This window comes from Grampus griseus (genome assembly GCF_964374135.1).
Source record: "Grampus griseus genome assembly, chromosome: 14".
In the NCBI taxonomy this organism is placed as follows: Eukaryota; Metazoa; Chordata; class Mammalia; order Artiodactyla; family Delphinidae; genus Grampus; species Grampus griseus.
In genome coordinates this window covers 22269339-22283687 of record NC_139008.1, presented here as the reverse complement: position 1 = coordinate 22283687, position 14349 = coordinate 22269339, and the positions used below count along the sequence as shown (strand labels likewise).

At 43.9% G+C, this 14349-nt stretch overlaps 1 protein-coding gene across 1 annotated transcript in view; it reads right to left on the bottom strand.

Annotated features, from left to right (window-relative positions):
• Positions 1 to 11937, bottom strand: part of PDILT (protein disulfide isomerase like, testis expressed) — a gene marked incomplete at its 3' end in the record, with an annotated part of 36711 nt that extends 24774 nt beyond the window's left edge. The window contains exon 1 of the mRNA XM_082670609.1: positions 11733 to 11937. Coding sequence (XP_082526735.1) covers positions 11733 to 11934 — 202 coding nt within the window. The 5' untranslated portion in view covers positions 11935 to 11937. The remainder of the gene's footprint in view (positions 1 to 11732) is intronic.
• Between the last annotated feature and the right edge of the window lie 2412 nt (positions 11938 to 14349).

The window sequence follows — 14349 nt, the reverse complement described above, 5'->3', positions numbered from 1 at the left end:
AAGATAACAACGTTTATTGAACACTTACTATGCCAAGTGCTTTGCTAAGTGTTACAGGCATTATCTTGGTGAATCCTCAGAACAACCCTATGAGTCATCTGCTGTTACAGGTGAGGAATGTTAGACAAGGAAATGGAAGCCCAGAGGTCTCACAGCTAGTAAGCATTAGGCTGAGTGCAGCTCCATGGCTGACTGACTCCGAGATCCATGCTCTAACTGACCTCATAGGTAAGCTGGTCTGAAAAAATGTTCCTTTTTTCCTGGAGGAGTGGGTTTCCCATCTCCCCTGCTCTGAGTGGTTCTCATCAAAGCAGATAGACTCTGGAGAGCCAAATCCACTCTTTACAATTTACAGTCCTATTTACTAGTTTCTGTCTTTATAAAATTTGCCTTTAGGGCTTTGGAGCCTTGAATCCTGAGTGTGTAAAGGTGAAATGGATGCATACACCCCTCAGGTCTTGGTGCCTGTCTCATGAGGCATGGAGACGCAATTCAGCTGTACATTCATTGGAACCTGGGCAAAGCAGTGCCCAGTGGACAGTGGACAGGCAGGGAGCCTTTCACTGGGAGGCTGAGAGCTCCTATAGGTATAGCCCTCCTCAGGTTCTAACTCCACCTAAGGTTCATCTTCTGGCATATAGTGGGTACTCAATTAACATGAATTCCTTAGGTTGTCTCATAAAACAGAGACAGTTATGGTGGCTTACAGCACCGGTGGTCCAGGCAAGGTGCTTTTTAAACATCTCTGCACTTCAGTTTCCTCATCTATAGAATGGGGGTAGTAACAGCTCCCATACCTTAGAATGAGCCTACATAGTAAGACAAGGTAAGCAAAGCTCTGGCACAGAAGTGCCCGATAAACATTAACTATCATGATGACATGGGGGGAATCCTTGGTCTTGCTCTGACCAGATGCTCTCTGGGGAGGGAGAGTCCTATGGAGATATCAGGATCTTCAGCAGATCTTCTGGTTCTGGGGGAAGGAAGACAATGGTGACCAGCACCAAGTCATCCAACACAAGGCTGAGGCCTATTGTGTGGCTCTCCCGTGGGTTTTCGGGTAAACAAATGGGACCCAGGGTCACATTAGCGTTGTCAGTGGCTCTCTGACTGTCTGCTTGGTGTGTAAATGTGTTAATGGCTAATGGACCTAGATCAATGTTTGCCTGGGTCTTTAGTAGATAACCCCAGTCTCCCTTTTCTGAGCAGCCAATGTGGGTCACGGTAGGGACTGATGGATGGGGGAGCTGTGAGTGTAGGGACTGGAGATTAGCTCCCAGCACAGGGAGCTGGAGTCTGCATGTCTTTAGACTGTGGTTCTCAACAGGGCACATTTGGCCATATCTGGAGACATTACTTGTTGTCACATCTGGAATTCTACTGGCATCTAGTGAGTAAAGGCAAGGGATGCTACTAAACACCCTACAGTGCAGGGACACCCTCCTCACACACACACACACACACACACACACACACACACACACACACCCCAAAGAATTAGCCAGCCAGGCAGGGTCTTGGTGCTCTGGCCGGGTGTCAAGCCTGAGCCTCTGAGGTGGGAGAGCCGAGTCCAGGACATTGGGCCACCAGAGACCTCACAGCCTCATGTAATATCAATCGGCGAGAGCTCTGCCAGAGATCTCTGTCTTAACACTAAGACCCAGCTCCACCCAACGGCCAGCAAGCTCCAGTGCTGGACGCCCCATGACAAACAACTAGCAAGACAGGAACACAACCCCACCCATTAGCAGAGAGCTGCCTAAAGTCATACTAAGTTCACAGACACCCCAAAACACAGCACCAGGTGTCGCCCTGCCCACCAGAAGGACAAGATCTAGCCCCAGCCACCAGAACACAGGCACAAGTCCCCTCTACCAGGAAGCCTACACAAGCCACTGAACCAACACCAAAAACAATGGGAACTACGAACCTGCAGCCTGTGAAAAGGAGACCCTAAACACAGTAAGTTAAACAAAATGAGCAGACAGAGAAACATGCAGCAGATGAAGGAGCAAGGTAAAACCCCACCAGACCAGACAAATGAAGAGGAAATAGACAGTCTACCTGAAAAAGAATTCAGAATAATGATAGTGAAGATGATCCAAAATCCTGGAAATAGAATGGAGAAAATACAAGAAACGTTTAACAAGGACCTAGAAGAACTAAAGAGCAAACGAACAATGATGAACAACACAATAAATGAAATTTAAAATTCACTAGAAGGAATCAATAGCAGAAAAACTGAGGCAGAAGAATGGATAAGTGATCTGGAAGATAAAATAGTGGAAATAACTACCACAGAGCAGAATAAAGAAAAAATAATGAAAAGAATTGAGGACAGTCTCAGGGACATCTGGGACAACATTAAACGCACCAACATTCATATAATAGGGGTCCCAGAAGAAGAAGAGAAAAAGAAAGGGTCTGAGAAAATATTTGAAGAGATTATAGTTGAAAAATTCCCTAACATGGGAAAGGAAATAGTCAATCAAGTCCAGGAAGCAGAGAGTCCCATACAGGATAAATCCAAGGAGAAACACACAAAGACACATAATAATCAAACTATCAAAAATTAAATACAAAGAAAAAATATTAAAAGAAGCAAGGGAAAAGTAACAAATAACATACAAGGGAATCACCATAAGGTTAACAGCTGATCTTTCAGCAGAAACTCTTCAAGCCAAAAGGGAGTGGCAGGACATATTTAAAGTGATGAAAGGGAAAGACCTACAACCAAGATTACTCTACCCAGCAAGGATCTCATTCAGATTCAACGGAGAAATTAAAACCTTTACAGACATCAAAAGTTAAGAGAATTCAGCACCACCAAACCAGCTTTACAACAAATGCTAAAGAAACTTCTCTAGGCAGGAAACACAAGAGAAAGAAAAGACCTACAAAAAAAAAACCAAAAATAATTAAGAAAATGGTGAAAGGAACATACATATCAATAATTACCTTAAATGTAAATGGATTAAATGCTCCAACCAAAAGACACAGACTAGCTGAATGGATACAAAAACAAGACCCATATACATGCTGTCTGGAAGAGACCCACTTCAGACCTAGGGACACATACAGACTGAAAGTGAGGGGATGGAAAAAGATATTCCATGCAAATGGAAATCAAAAGAAAGCTGGCGTAGCGATATTCATATCAGATAAAATAGACTTTAAAATAAAGACTATTACAAGAGACAAAGAAGGACACTACATAATGATCAAGGGATCAATCCAAGAAGAAGATATAACAATTGTAAATATTTATGCACCCAACATAGGAGCACCTCAATACATAAGGCAAATGCTAAGAGCCATAAAAGGGGAAATCGACAGTAACACAGTAATCATAGGGGTCTTTAACACCCCACCTTCACCAATGGACAGATCATCCAAAATGAAAATAAATAAGGAAACACAAGCTTTAAATGATACATTAAACAAGATGGACTTCATTGATATTTATAGGACATTCCATCCAAAAACAACAGAATACACTTTCTTCTCAAGTGCTCATGGAACATTCTCCAGGATAGATCATATCTTGGGTCACAAATCAAGCCTCGGTAAATTTAAGAAAATTTAAATCATATCAAGTATCTTTTCCAACAACACTGTGAGACTAGATATCAATTACAGGGAAAAAACTGTAAAAGATAGAAAGACTTAGAGGCTAAACAATATGCTAGTAAATAACCAAGAGATCACTGAAGAAATCAAAGAAGAAATTTTAGAATACCTATAAATAAATGACAATGAAAACACAACATCCCAAAACCTATGGGATGTAGCAAAAGCAGTTCTAAGAGGGAAGTTTATAGCAATAAAATCCTACCTCAAGAAACAAGAAAAATCTCAAATAAACAGCCTAACCTTACACCTAAAGCAATTAGAGAAAGAAGAACAAAAAATCCCCAAAGTTAGCAGAAGGACAGAAATCATAAAGATCAGATCAGAAAGAAATGAAAAAGAAATGAAGAAAATAATAGTAAAGATCAATAAAACTAAAAGCTGGTTCTTTGAGAAGATAAACAAAATTGATAAACCATTAGCCAGAAAAAAAGGGAGAAGACTCAGATCAACAGAATTAGAAATGAAAAAGGAGAAGTAACAACTGACACTGCAGAAATACAAAGGATCATAAGAGATTACAACAAGCAACTATATGCCAATAAAATGGACAACTTGGAAGAAATGGACAAATTCTTAGAAAAGTACAACCTTCCAAGACTGAACCAGGAAGAAATAGAATATATGAACAGACCAGTCACAAGCACTGAAAGTGAAACTGTGATGAATGCAAGAATTCTTCGATATATGCAAATCAATCAATGAGATACACCATATTAACAAACTGAAGGATAAAAACCTATGATCAGGGGCTTCCCTGGTGGCAGAGTGGTTAAGAATCCGCCTGCCAATGCAGGGGACACGGGTTCGAGCCCTGGTCTGGGAAGATCCCACATTCCACAGAGCAACTAGGCCCGTGAGCCACAACTACTGAGCCTGCGCGTCTGGAGCCTGTGCTCCACAACAAGAGAGGTCGCGAGAGTGAGAGGCCCGTGCACCGCGATGAAGAGCGGCCCCCGCTTGCTGCAACTAGAGAAAGCCCTCGCACAGAAACAAAGACCCAACACAGCCTAAAATAAATATAAAAATAAATAAATAAAAATTAAAAAAAAAAAACCTATGATCATCTCAATACATGCAAAAAAAGCTTTCAACAAAATTCAACACCCATTTATGATAAAAACTCTCCAGAAAGTAGGCACAGAGGGAACCTACCTCAACATGATAAAGGTCATATATGACAAACCTACAGCGAACATCGGTTCTCAATGGTGAAAAACTGAAACCATTTCCTGTAAGATGGGGAACAAGACAAGGTTGCCCACCCTCACCACTATTATTCAACATAGTTTTGGAAGTTCTAGCCACGGCAATCAGAGAAGAAAAAGAAGTAAAAGGAATCCAAATCAGAAAAGAAGAAGTAAAACTGTCACTGTTTGCAGATGACATGATACTATACATAGAGAATCCTAAAGATGCCACTTTAGGATTACAGAAAACTACTAGAGCTAATCAATGAATTAGGTAAAGTAGCAGGATACAAAATTAATACTCAGAAATCTCTTGCATTCCTATACAGATAAACCCACGCACATATGGTCACCTTATCTTTGACAAAGGAGGCAAGAATATACAACGGAGAAAAGACAGCCTCTTCAATAAGTGGTGCTGGGAAAACAGGACAGCTACATATAAAAGAATGAAATTAGAACACTCCCTAACACCATACACAAAAATAAACTCAAAATGGATTAAAGGCCTAAATGTAAGGCCAGACACTATAAAACTCTTAGAGGAAAACATAGGCAGAACACTCTATGACATAAATCACAGCAAGATCCTTTTTGACCCACCTCCTAGAGAAATGGAAATAAAAACCAAAATAAACAAATGGGACCTAATGAAACTTAAAAGCTTTTGCACAGCAAAGGAAACCATAAACAAGATGAAAAGACAACCCTCACAGTGGGAGAAAATATTTGCAAATGAAGCAACTGACAAAGGATTAATCTCTAAAATATACAAGCAGCTCATGCAGCTCAATATAAAAAAAAAAAAAAAACCCAATCCAAAAATGGGCGGACAACCTAAATAGACATTTCTCCAAAGAAGATATACAGATTGCCAACAAACACATGAAAGGATGCTCAACATCATTAATCATTAGAGAAATGCAAATCAAAACCACAATGAGGTATCACCTCACACTGGTCAGAATAGCCATCTTCAAAAAATCTACAAACAATAAATGCTAGAGAGGGTGTGGAGAAAAGGGAACCCTCTTGCACTGTTGATGGGAATGTAAATTGATACAGCCACTATGGAGAACAGTATGGAGGTTCCTTAAAAAAACTAAAAATAGAACTACCATACGACCCAGCAATCCACTACTGGGCATATACCCTGAGAAAACCATAAGTCAAAAAGAGACATGTACCACAATGTTTATTGCAGCACTATTTACAGTAGACCTGGAAGCAACCTAAGTGTCCATCAACAGATGAATGGATAAAGGAGATGTGGCACATATATACAATGGAATATTACTCAGCCATAAAAAGAAACGGAAGTGAGTTATCTGTAGTGAGGTGGATGGACCTAGAGTCCGTCATACTGAGTGAAGTAAGTCAGAAAGAGAAAAACAAATACGGTATGCTAACACATACATATGGAATCTAAAAAAAAAAAAAATGGTTCTGATGAACCTAGGGGCAGGAAAGGAATAAAGACACAGATGTAGAGAATGGACTTGAGGACACAGGGAGGGGGAAGGGTAAGCTGGGTCGAAGTGAGAGGGTAGCATTGAGATATATGCACTACCAAATGTAAAACAGATAGCTAGTGGGAAGCAGCTGCATAGCATAGGGAGATCAGCTGGGTGTTTTGTGACCACCTAGAGGGGTGGGATAGGGAGGGTGGGAGGGAGGTGCAAGAGGCAGGGGATATGAGGACACATGTATACGTATAGCTGATTCACTTTGCTATACAGCAGAAACTAACCCAACATTGTAAAGCAATTATACATCAATAAAGATGTTTAAAAAAAGGGGGGGCATTAGCCAGCCAAAATATCAATAGTGCTGAGGACGAGAAACCCCACTTTAGAACAAGTTCAAGATCAAGCATGGAAAAGGATTCTGAGAATAACCCTCTCTCCATTCCATAGGGTGATTTATAGTGTACAGATGTGCTCACAAGTGATAAGGACTTCAGGGTGGTCTCCAACCCCTTCTAGCTCCTCAGGGGCCAGCCAACAAATTTCTCTGACCATTGCAGTGACCTACAAGCCCCTAAAGACTCTGCTCCTCACTCTTCTGATCTTATTTCCCACTACTTTTCAACAACTCAGCTTAGCCACCCTGCAGATTCCCACCTCAGGGCCTTTGCACTTGCTACTCCCTCTGCCTGAAATGCTCTCCTGGAGGTTGCTGCTTTACTGCCTTAAGGTCTTTGTTCAGTTGTCACCTTCTCAGGAAAGCCTTCCCTGGCCACCCTGGCCACAACAACAGCCGTACCTCCACCCACTCCTTGCACTCCCTAAGAGTTCTGCTTTTTCTCCATAGTACTTTTACCCTGAAGATATGCTACCTTTTTTACTTCTTTACCAGTTTATCTTGAGTCTCCCCTCTCTGGGATAGAAGTTCCATAAAACAAGGATGTCTGTCTGCTTTGTTCACCACTCAGTGCCTAGAATATATCTGGTATGTAATAAGTATTCAATAAATGTTGAGTGAATGAATGAATGTCTCAATTATCAGCACAGTTTAAGATGGATTGAGTGTTAGACCTGCTCTGAAATGTAAGACAGGGACAATGAGACCAAGCCCTGTGCCTGGAATACAGGTCTCAGTAAATGGTCGTCCCCATCATCACCACTGTGGTCCTCATTATCATTCTCATTCACCATCTACATCATCAACTAACCTGCTCCCAGGGCACAATCTTGCCACCTCTGCTTTAGGGATGATTACTAATTACTAATTAATGAACCCAGAAACAGCTCTTGTTAAGTCTCACTTTGACCTCTCTCTGCTAAACGTAGCCTTCCCTTTTCTCCTGTCTCATTCATGGGGAACATTGTGGGCCAAAGGAAAGCTCATTTATTCATTCAGCATCTCCTCAGGCCTGCCATGCTCCAAGCACAATCCCAGATGTTAGCAATCAAGAGCTGAATAAGGGCTTCCCTGGTGGCGCAGTGGTTGAGAATCCGTCTGCCGATGCAGGGGACACGGGTTCGTGCCCCGGTCTGGGAGGATCCTGCATGCCACGAAGCGGCTGGGCCCGTGAGCCATGGCCGCTGAGCCTGAGTGCCCAGAGCCTGTGCTCCGCAACGGGAGAGGCCACGGCAATGAGAGGCCCGCGTACCGCAAAAAAAAAAAAAAAAAAAAAAACATTTTCAATACAGTGTGGCAAATGCTATGAAAAGGAGTGTGCAGAGGGCTGAGTGAGCGTGGGAGGGCCTAGGTGGGAGTAAGGTGGACACAGCCGCTTGACAGAGCAATTCCATGAACTTAAACCTCACAATCCAGGTGAAGAAGTTCAGGAAGAACACTACAGGTGGAGGGAACTGCAAGTGTAAAGGCCAGGAGGCCAATGCCAGTGTGACCTACCTGGTGGCCACACTCAGAGTGCAGAGCACAGAGTTCAAGTGGAGTGGAGAAGGAGGCCTGGTTAGGTCAAGCAGAGGACATTTTAGCCGTGTTAAGGAGTTTGGGGACTTAGAGAATCTTTGGGGGTTTTTAATCAGGGAGTGACCCAATCAGATTTGCATTTTAGAAAACAAAATTTCTCTGGGTACACTGTAGAGACGGCACTGGAGGGGGAAGGGAGACCATCTAGAAGATGCTGCAGTGGTTCGTGGCGGGGAATGGTGAGGCCAGAACTAAGGCCACGGCAGGGGGATGGGGAGAAATAGTGATTGCAGAGGGCTTCAGGAAGTGGTTTCAACAGGATTTGGTGACGATTAGAGACGAGAGTAGAAAGGAGTTAAGAATGATCTTGGATTTCTGACTTTGACATCATGTGGATAACAGTGCTGTCAGTCAAGACAGGACGTGAGCAGAAGCTTGTCGTTGGAGCAAATCAAAGATGCTGAGGTCTATTTTGGACACACGTGGCATTGAGATGTGCGAGGGATATCCAAGAGCAAAGATCAGCCTGGGTGTTGGCTCTTGAGCCTGGGGTCCTTGGAGAGATGAGAAAGTGGGCAGCAGTTAAGGATTTGAGAGTTACCAGGGCAGTATTTCCCTGGAGACAATATTGGAAAGACCTATTTGTAAAAAGCCATTTACTCCTGGAAAAAAAGCTTTTATAATGCTTGCCCCAAGTCATTCGTTTTTCCAGAGGTGACTTGAAAGGGTCTGCCAGCTTTTGAGAATTCATTTTGATTTAAACTGTGTATTTGAAGGCATCAAATACTCAAATGAAATGAGTTGGAGTGTCTTTTAGATAGCATCTCTGCTGGTGTTCACCGCTTTGAAATACCTGCTGGTGGGAAGGCTTTAAATTTAAACTATTCAAATTGGTTGTGATCAAGTGCAATTAAAGTATATAAAATGGATTAGCTTCTTTGTAGCCCCAGGTTCGAAGTCAATCCAATCCCTAAGTTACAAGACAACAGTTAACGCCCCAAAGAGCCATGAACTTGCCCTGCTGCCCTGATTAAAACACAGTAGTCAGGACTTCCCTGGTGGCACAGTGGTTAAGAATCTGCCTGCCAGTGCAGCAGACATGGGTTCGATCCCTGGTCCGGGAAGATCCCACATGCCACGGAACAGCTAAGCCCATGTGCCACAGCTACTGAGCCTGCGCTCTAGAGCCTGCGAGCCACAACTACCGAAGCCCCTCACCTAGAGCCCGTGCTCCGCAACAAGAGAAGCCCGCGCCCTGCAATGAAGAGTAGCCCCCACTCACCGCAACTAGAAAAAGCCCACGTGCAGCAATGAAAACCCAACACAGCCAAAAATAAAAACAAATAAATAAGTTCATTAAAAATAAACAGAGTAGTCACGGGCAAGCTTGCATTCTCACACGGACAGGATATGTTATCCAGGCTTGGCGACCTGCTGTGCCATTCTGGAAGGGTAAATGAGTGTCGCGATGTGTGTTGTGTCGTGCAAAGTATGTGGCTCTAAATCCTTCTGAGGGTCTGAGGATCTAGGATTCAGGGTTTAAGGCTGCAGCAAAAAAGAGAAGATGGCTTAGATGTCTGACCTGTGCAAACCATTAACTCATAATCCACAGCAGGTAGAGCAGCTGCAGAGTTCTCAATTCTTCTGAGAAAGCAACCATAAAACAAATGTTCAAGTAGTGGCCCAAGTCTTGGTGTGGATGAGGGATGCAGGGAACCAGCTGGAGGAGTAGTTCAGCAAAGTGGAAATCATGTCCTGCTCACAGGCTCATGTAAAGAAAATGGCCCAAACTGGATCTCTCCTAGGTCTTGCTCCATGGGCTTGAAGTAAAATTAGGCATGCATCCTGACACTTTGAAGGAAACAAACCATTAACAGCCTGAGCTGGATGGAAGTCAGAGGCTTGGAACTATTTTGATGGAACTTTACACAACAGCCATGCTGCACATTGGATGGAGGCAAAATGACCCAATTAGATTTTCCCTTCTGTGAACTACCAAGGTTAAGGGCACAACAAGAATGTTTTTGTTCTATGTTGCTATGAAGTAGCTGCACAAGCCAGCTGAGGAAGCACTGGGATCCCTGGTAACTGAGCTGCTGATACTGTCACTTACCCGACTCCCCCACTGAAGGGGCGTCACTCAGAGAGAATGTATCAAATGAGAAGAGACAAAGATTGAGGAAGGAGCTGAGAGGCCTGAATTTCAGGCAGGGGACACAAACTCAGATACCAGAGGAGTGAGGCAGGGGTGTGACTGTGTGGAATTGGCTTATCCAGCCAAGATGTGGTAAACTGACAAGTATGTTTTCTGATCAAAACGGGAAATCGTTATTCAGCTCCAGCCAACTGTCACATTGCAGGAATGTAAGCCAGTGCTTCCAGAACTTTTGTTTTTTCAAGAGCAGATGTAAATTCAATTTCAATTGTGAAATGTCCCAAAATAGGGAGACAAATAGTGGCGCCACACTGGGTCATTGTAAGGAGTATATGACATTTACTGGGCTATAAGGACAGTGCCTGGCCCACAGTAAGTGCTCACTATGTGACTGTTAGGAAAACCCCTTCTACCCTGTCCCAAGGCACAGACAGGTCTGTGCCAATGTCTCAGGAAAAAGAAGTCTGCTCTCTCTATCAAAATGCGGGCTGATGCAAAGCCTAAAGAATAAGCGTGGGCATGCAAACTTCAGACAGTAGAGGTGATGATCTAAAAGTCTTTCTCAAGAGCGTGCCCATAACTGTGTCCCAGCAACTTAACACGCGATCTTATTTAGTCTTCACAATCATCCAGTGTGGCCCTTATGTTCACGCCCATTTTACAGAGGAGAAAACTGAGGTTCAGAATAGTAAAGACACCTGAGGGTAAATCCTGGCTTCTTGCCTTCAGTGGGACAGAGGAGCCAGATACAAATCAAGACAAGAGTGGCAACATAGTATCTTGCAAATTGCTTAATTTCCCTGGACCTCAGTATTCTCATCTGTAAATTGAGGATGACATTATATATGTTATTTTTAAAATTATTATTAAAACGTGTTCTCATGTGTTTAGCAATATTTAAAACTCCTCTGGGGACTTCCCTGGTGGCACAGTGGTTAAGAATCTGCCTGCCAGTGCAGGGGACACGAGATCAAGCCCGTGTCCCGTGTCCGGGACACGTGCCCGTGTCCAGAATCAAGCCCTGGTCCGGGAAGATCCCACCTGCCATGGAGCAACTAAGCCCATGAGCCACAACTACTGAGACTGTGCTCTAGAGCCCCCGAGCCACTACTACTGAGTCCACGTGCCACAATGACTGAAGCCCACGCGCCTAGAGCCCGTGCTCTGCAACAAGAGAAGCCACCACAACGAGAAGCCCGCGCACCACAACGAAGAGTAACCCCTGCTTGCCGCAACTAAAGTCCGCGCACAGCAACGAAGACCTAGTGCAGCCAAAAATAAATAAATAAATAAATAAAACTCCTCTTGCTGCCAGGAGAAAGGGGGCAGGTCTCAGCCCACCCATCACCCACTGCCCAGGAGTGAGGGACACTCACGGAAGAGCACCATCAAGAAGCGGGTCTCATTCAGCATCTGGGTCAGGCCGGCAGGTGTTAGCACCATCAGGTTTTTCTCCACCAGAATGTGCAAGGGCTGGGACATGTTGATGCTGGCTTCCTTGACGTCCACCTCTGGTGAGCCCTGGACAGTGCCGACACAAGAGGCCACCAGCAGCAGAGACATCCAGAGCAGCTCCATTGCTGTCCTGCAGGGGCAGGAACAAGAACAAGAACCCTTATCAACACAGGTGGTGGGGCCCCATGTCATCACTCTCTCCCCATCTCCTTCCCTGCCAGGTCAGTCCTGATGTGGAGAACATAGCCTGAGCATGTCCCACTGCCCCACCTAGCAGTGCCCACAGCTCAGCAAAGCAAGCTGGCAAAGGAGAGGCAAAGCGTTAGGTTAACCTCAGGGCCCACGGAAACGGCGCAGGGTTAGTTCAGAGGAGCACGGTCCCACTTGCAGCAGCAGAAAGCCAAATCACATGCCAGCCACTCAAGCCCACTGGCTCCCCGGACACTAGGTGAGAATTTTTCTGATATGAAACCCAGTCCAGAATCCCAGGGTGAGCCTCTGGGTCTCAGAGATGACTGGTCCAATCCCTATCACCGCCTCTGCTTCATGCTCCTCCAGCTCCTGCTTGAATACCTCTTTTGATGGGCAGCTCACTACTTGACAGTGTACCCCATTGGATTTTTGAGCAAACTTTCTCAAGTGTAAATATTTCTTTTAAAAGTAATCACCATAGGGGCTTCCCTGGTGGCGCAGTGGTTGAGAGTCCGCCTGCCAAGGCAAGGGATGCGGGTTCGTGCCCCGGTCCGGGAAGATCCCACATGCCGCGGAGGGGCTGGGCCCGTGAGCCATGGCCGCTGAGCCTGCGCATCCGGAACCTGTGCTCCGCAACGGGAGAGGCCACAACAATGAGAGGCCCACGTACCACCAAAAAAAAAAAAAAAAAAGTAATCACCATAATTCACACTTGTAAAAATTCCAAGCAATACAATAAAAAAATGTTAAGTAAAAAATAAAAATTTCTCCCATAACACCACCCCTGAGAAAGTGACTCTTAACAGTTTGGAATGAATCTTTACTGATGTTGAAAATGCCCGTATGAATGTATATTTGAATGTACATATGTAAACATAAGTGGAATTAGGTATGTGTACTGTTCATTGTTCCGATTGTCTTACTCAATGAGATGAAATATACCCCAGATACCTTCTGATAAGAGTACATATTAGATCTATAACATGATTTCCTTTCCTCTTTTTTTCTCATTCTTTTCTTTTTATTTATTTATCTTTTTTTACAATTCTTATCTGTTAGAATGGTTTGGGTCAGCAGCTGCCTCTCTGTAAGTTCCACTCTCCCTGATAACATAGGTTTTCCCTAATAATTTAAAGCATAGGATCACTGTCACAGATCTTTGCATGTTCTCCACAAGCATAGAGCCATTTTCCTGTGTAGCATACAGACTACCCAAGTGTTTTAAATAAAAAGACATATAGCAAGTTCAGATTAAACGTATAAGGACCTGAATTCCTTCGTTGAGTGCTGTATTCCTAGCACCTGGCATTTATGATAGGAAAATGAACATGAATGAATAGATACTTGACATTTCCCTGGGAAATATGTTTGGCACACTATCTGAGGATTTTTTAAAAGTAGATCTTCTAATGTAATTTTTGGTCTAATATATAAAGAATTGTGATCAATTCTCAAGTGCTAAATTTTATAAATACCTGTAGCTAAACATACTTGTCATGTACCAGGTGCTGTTTTAATGCATTCCATGTCATCACCTCTCTAATGACAACTCTACAAGGTAAGTATGGTAATATTGTAATCCCCATTTAGTGAGTATAAAATGAGGCACATAGAGGTTAAGTGACTTGCCCAAGGCCACACAGCTAATAAGTGACAGAGTCAGGATTTTAAACAAGGCAATCTAGCTACAGAATCCATGCCCTTAACCACAATAACGTACTGCCTCTCTAGTGTCCCCCTGCAAAACTGATGTAGTGAACAGTGTTTTGAGACACTAACTGAGGCTTCCGCCCAACCACCACCCCTGGTATCCGCCATTCAATCACATCCTGTCTCAGAGGGGAGGACCGAGGCTGGCAAGAGAGAACAGAATCGGATTTTGGTTTAGGGCTGCAAAACAGGCCTTTGAAACTCAGCAGGGACAAGACACTTGCAAGCCAGAGCTCCAATTGCAAGAACTGGGCTTTTCAGAAAGAAAAGGGTTTTTGACTACTCAAAGGTTTATGCTATAAACTCTAGGTTTGGAAGAACATGTTGACAGAAGGAACAGTTACCTTCCCCAAAGGAGATAAAAGTGTGCCTTCCTGACAGGAGGGAGGAGAATGGGAAGGAGTGGCAAGAGCTTTGATGCTTCTGGGGTCCTGAGAAAGGGGTCCTACCTTCTGTCCCTTCTCTGTGCTGAAACCCCAGCCCTGTCTGTTTTTGCGCACCACTGCAGACCCAGTCCCCAGTCCCATGCCCGCCCACAGTAATAAATCAGTCACTACGTAGTGAGCTGGTATTTGAGCTTTACACTCATCCTCTCATTAACCCTCACAGCACGTCTGTGAGGTAGGTCCAATTCTG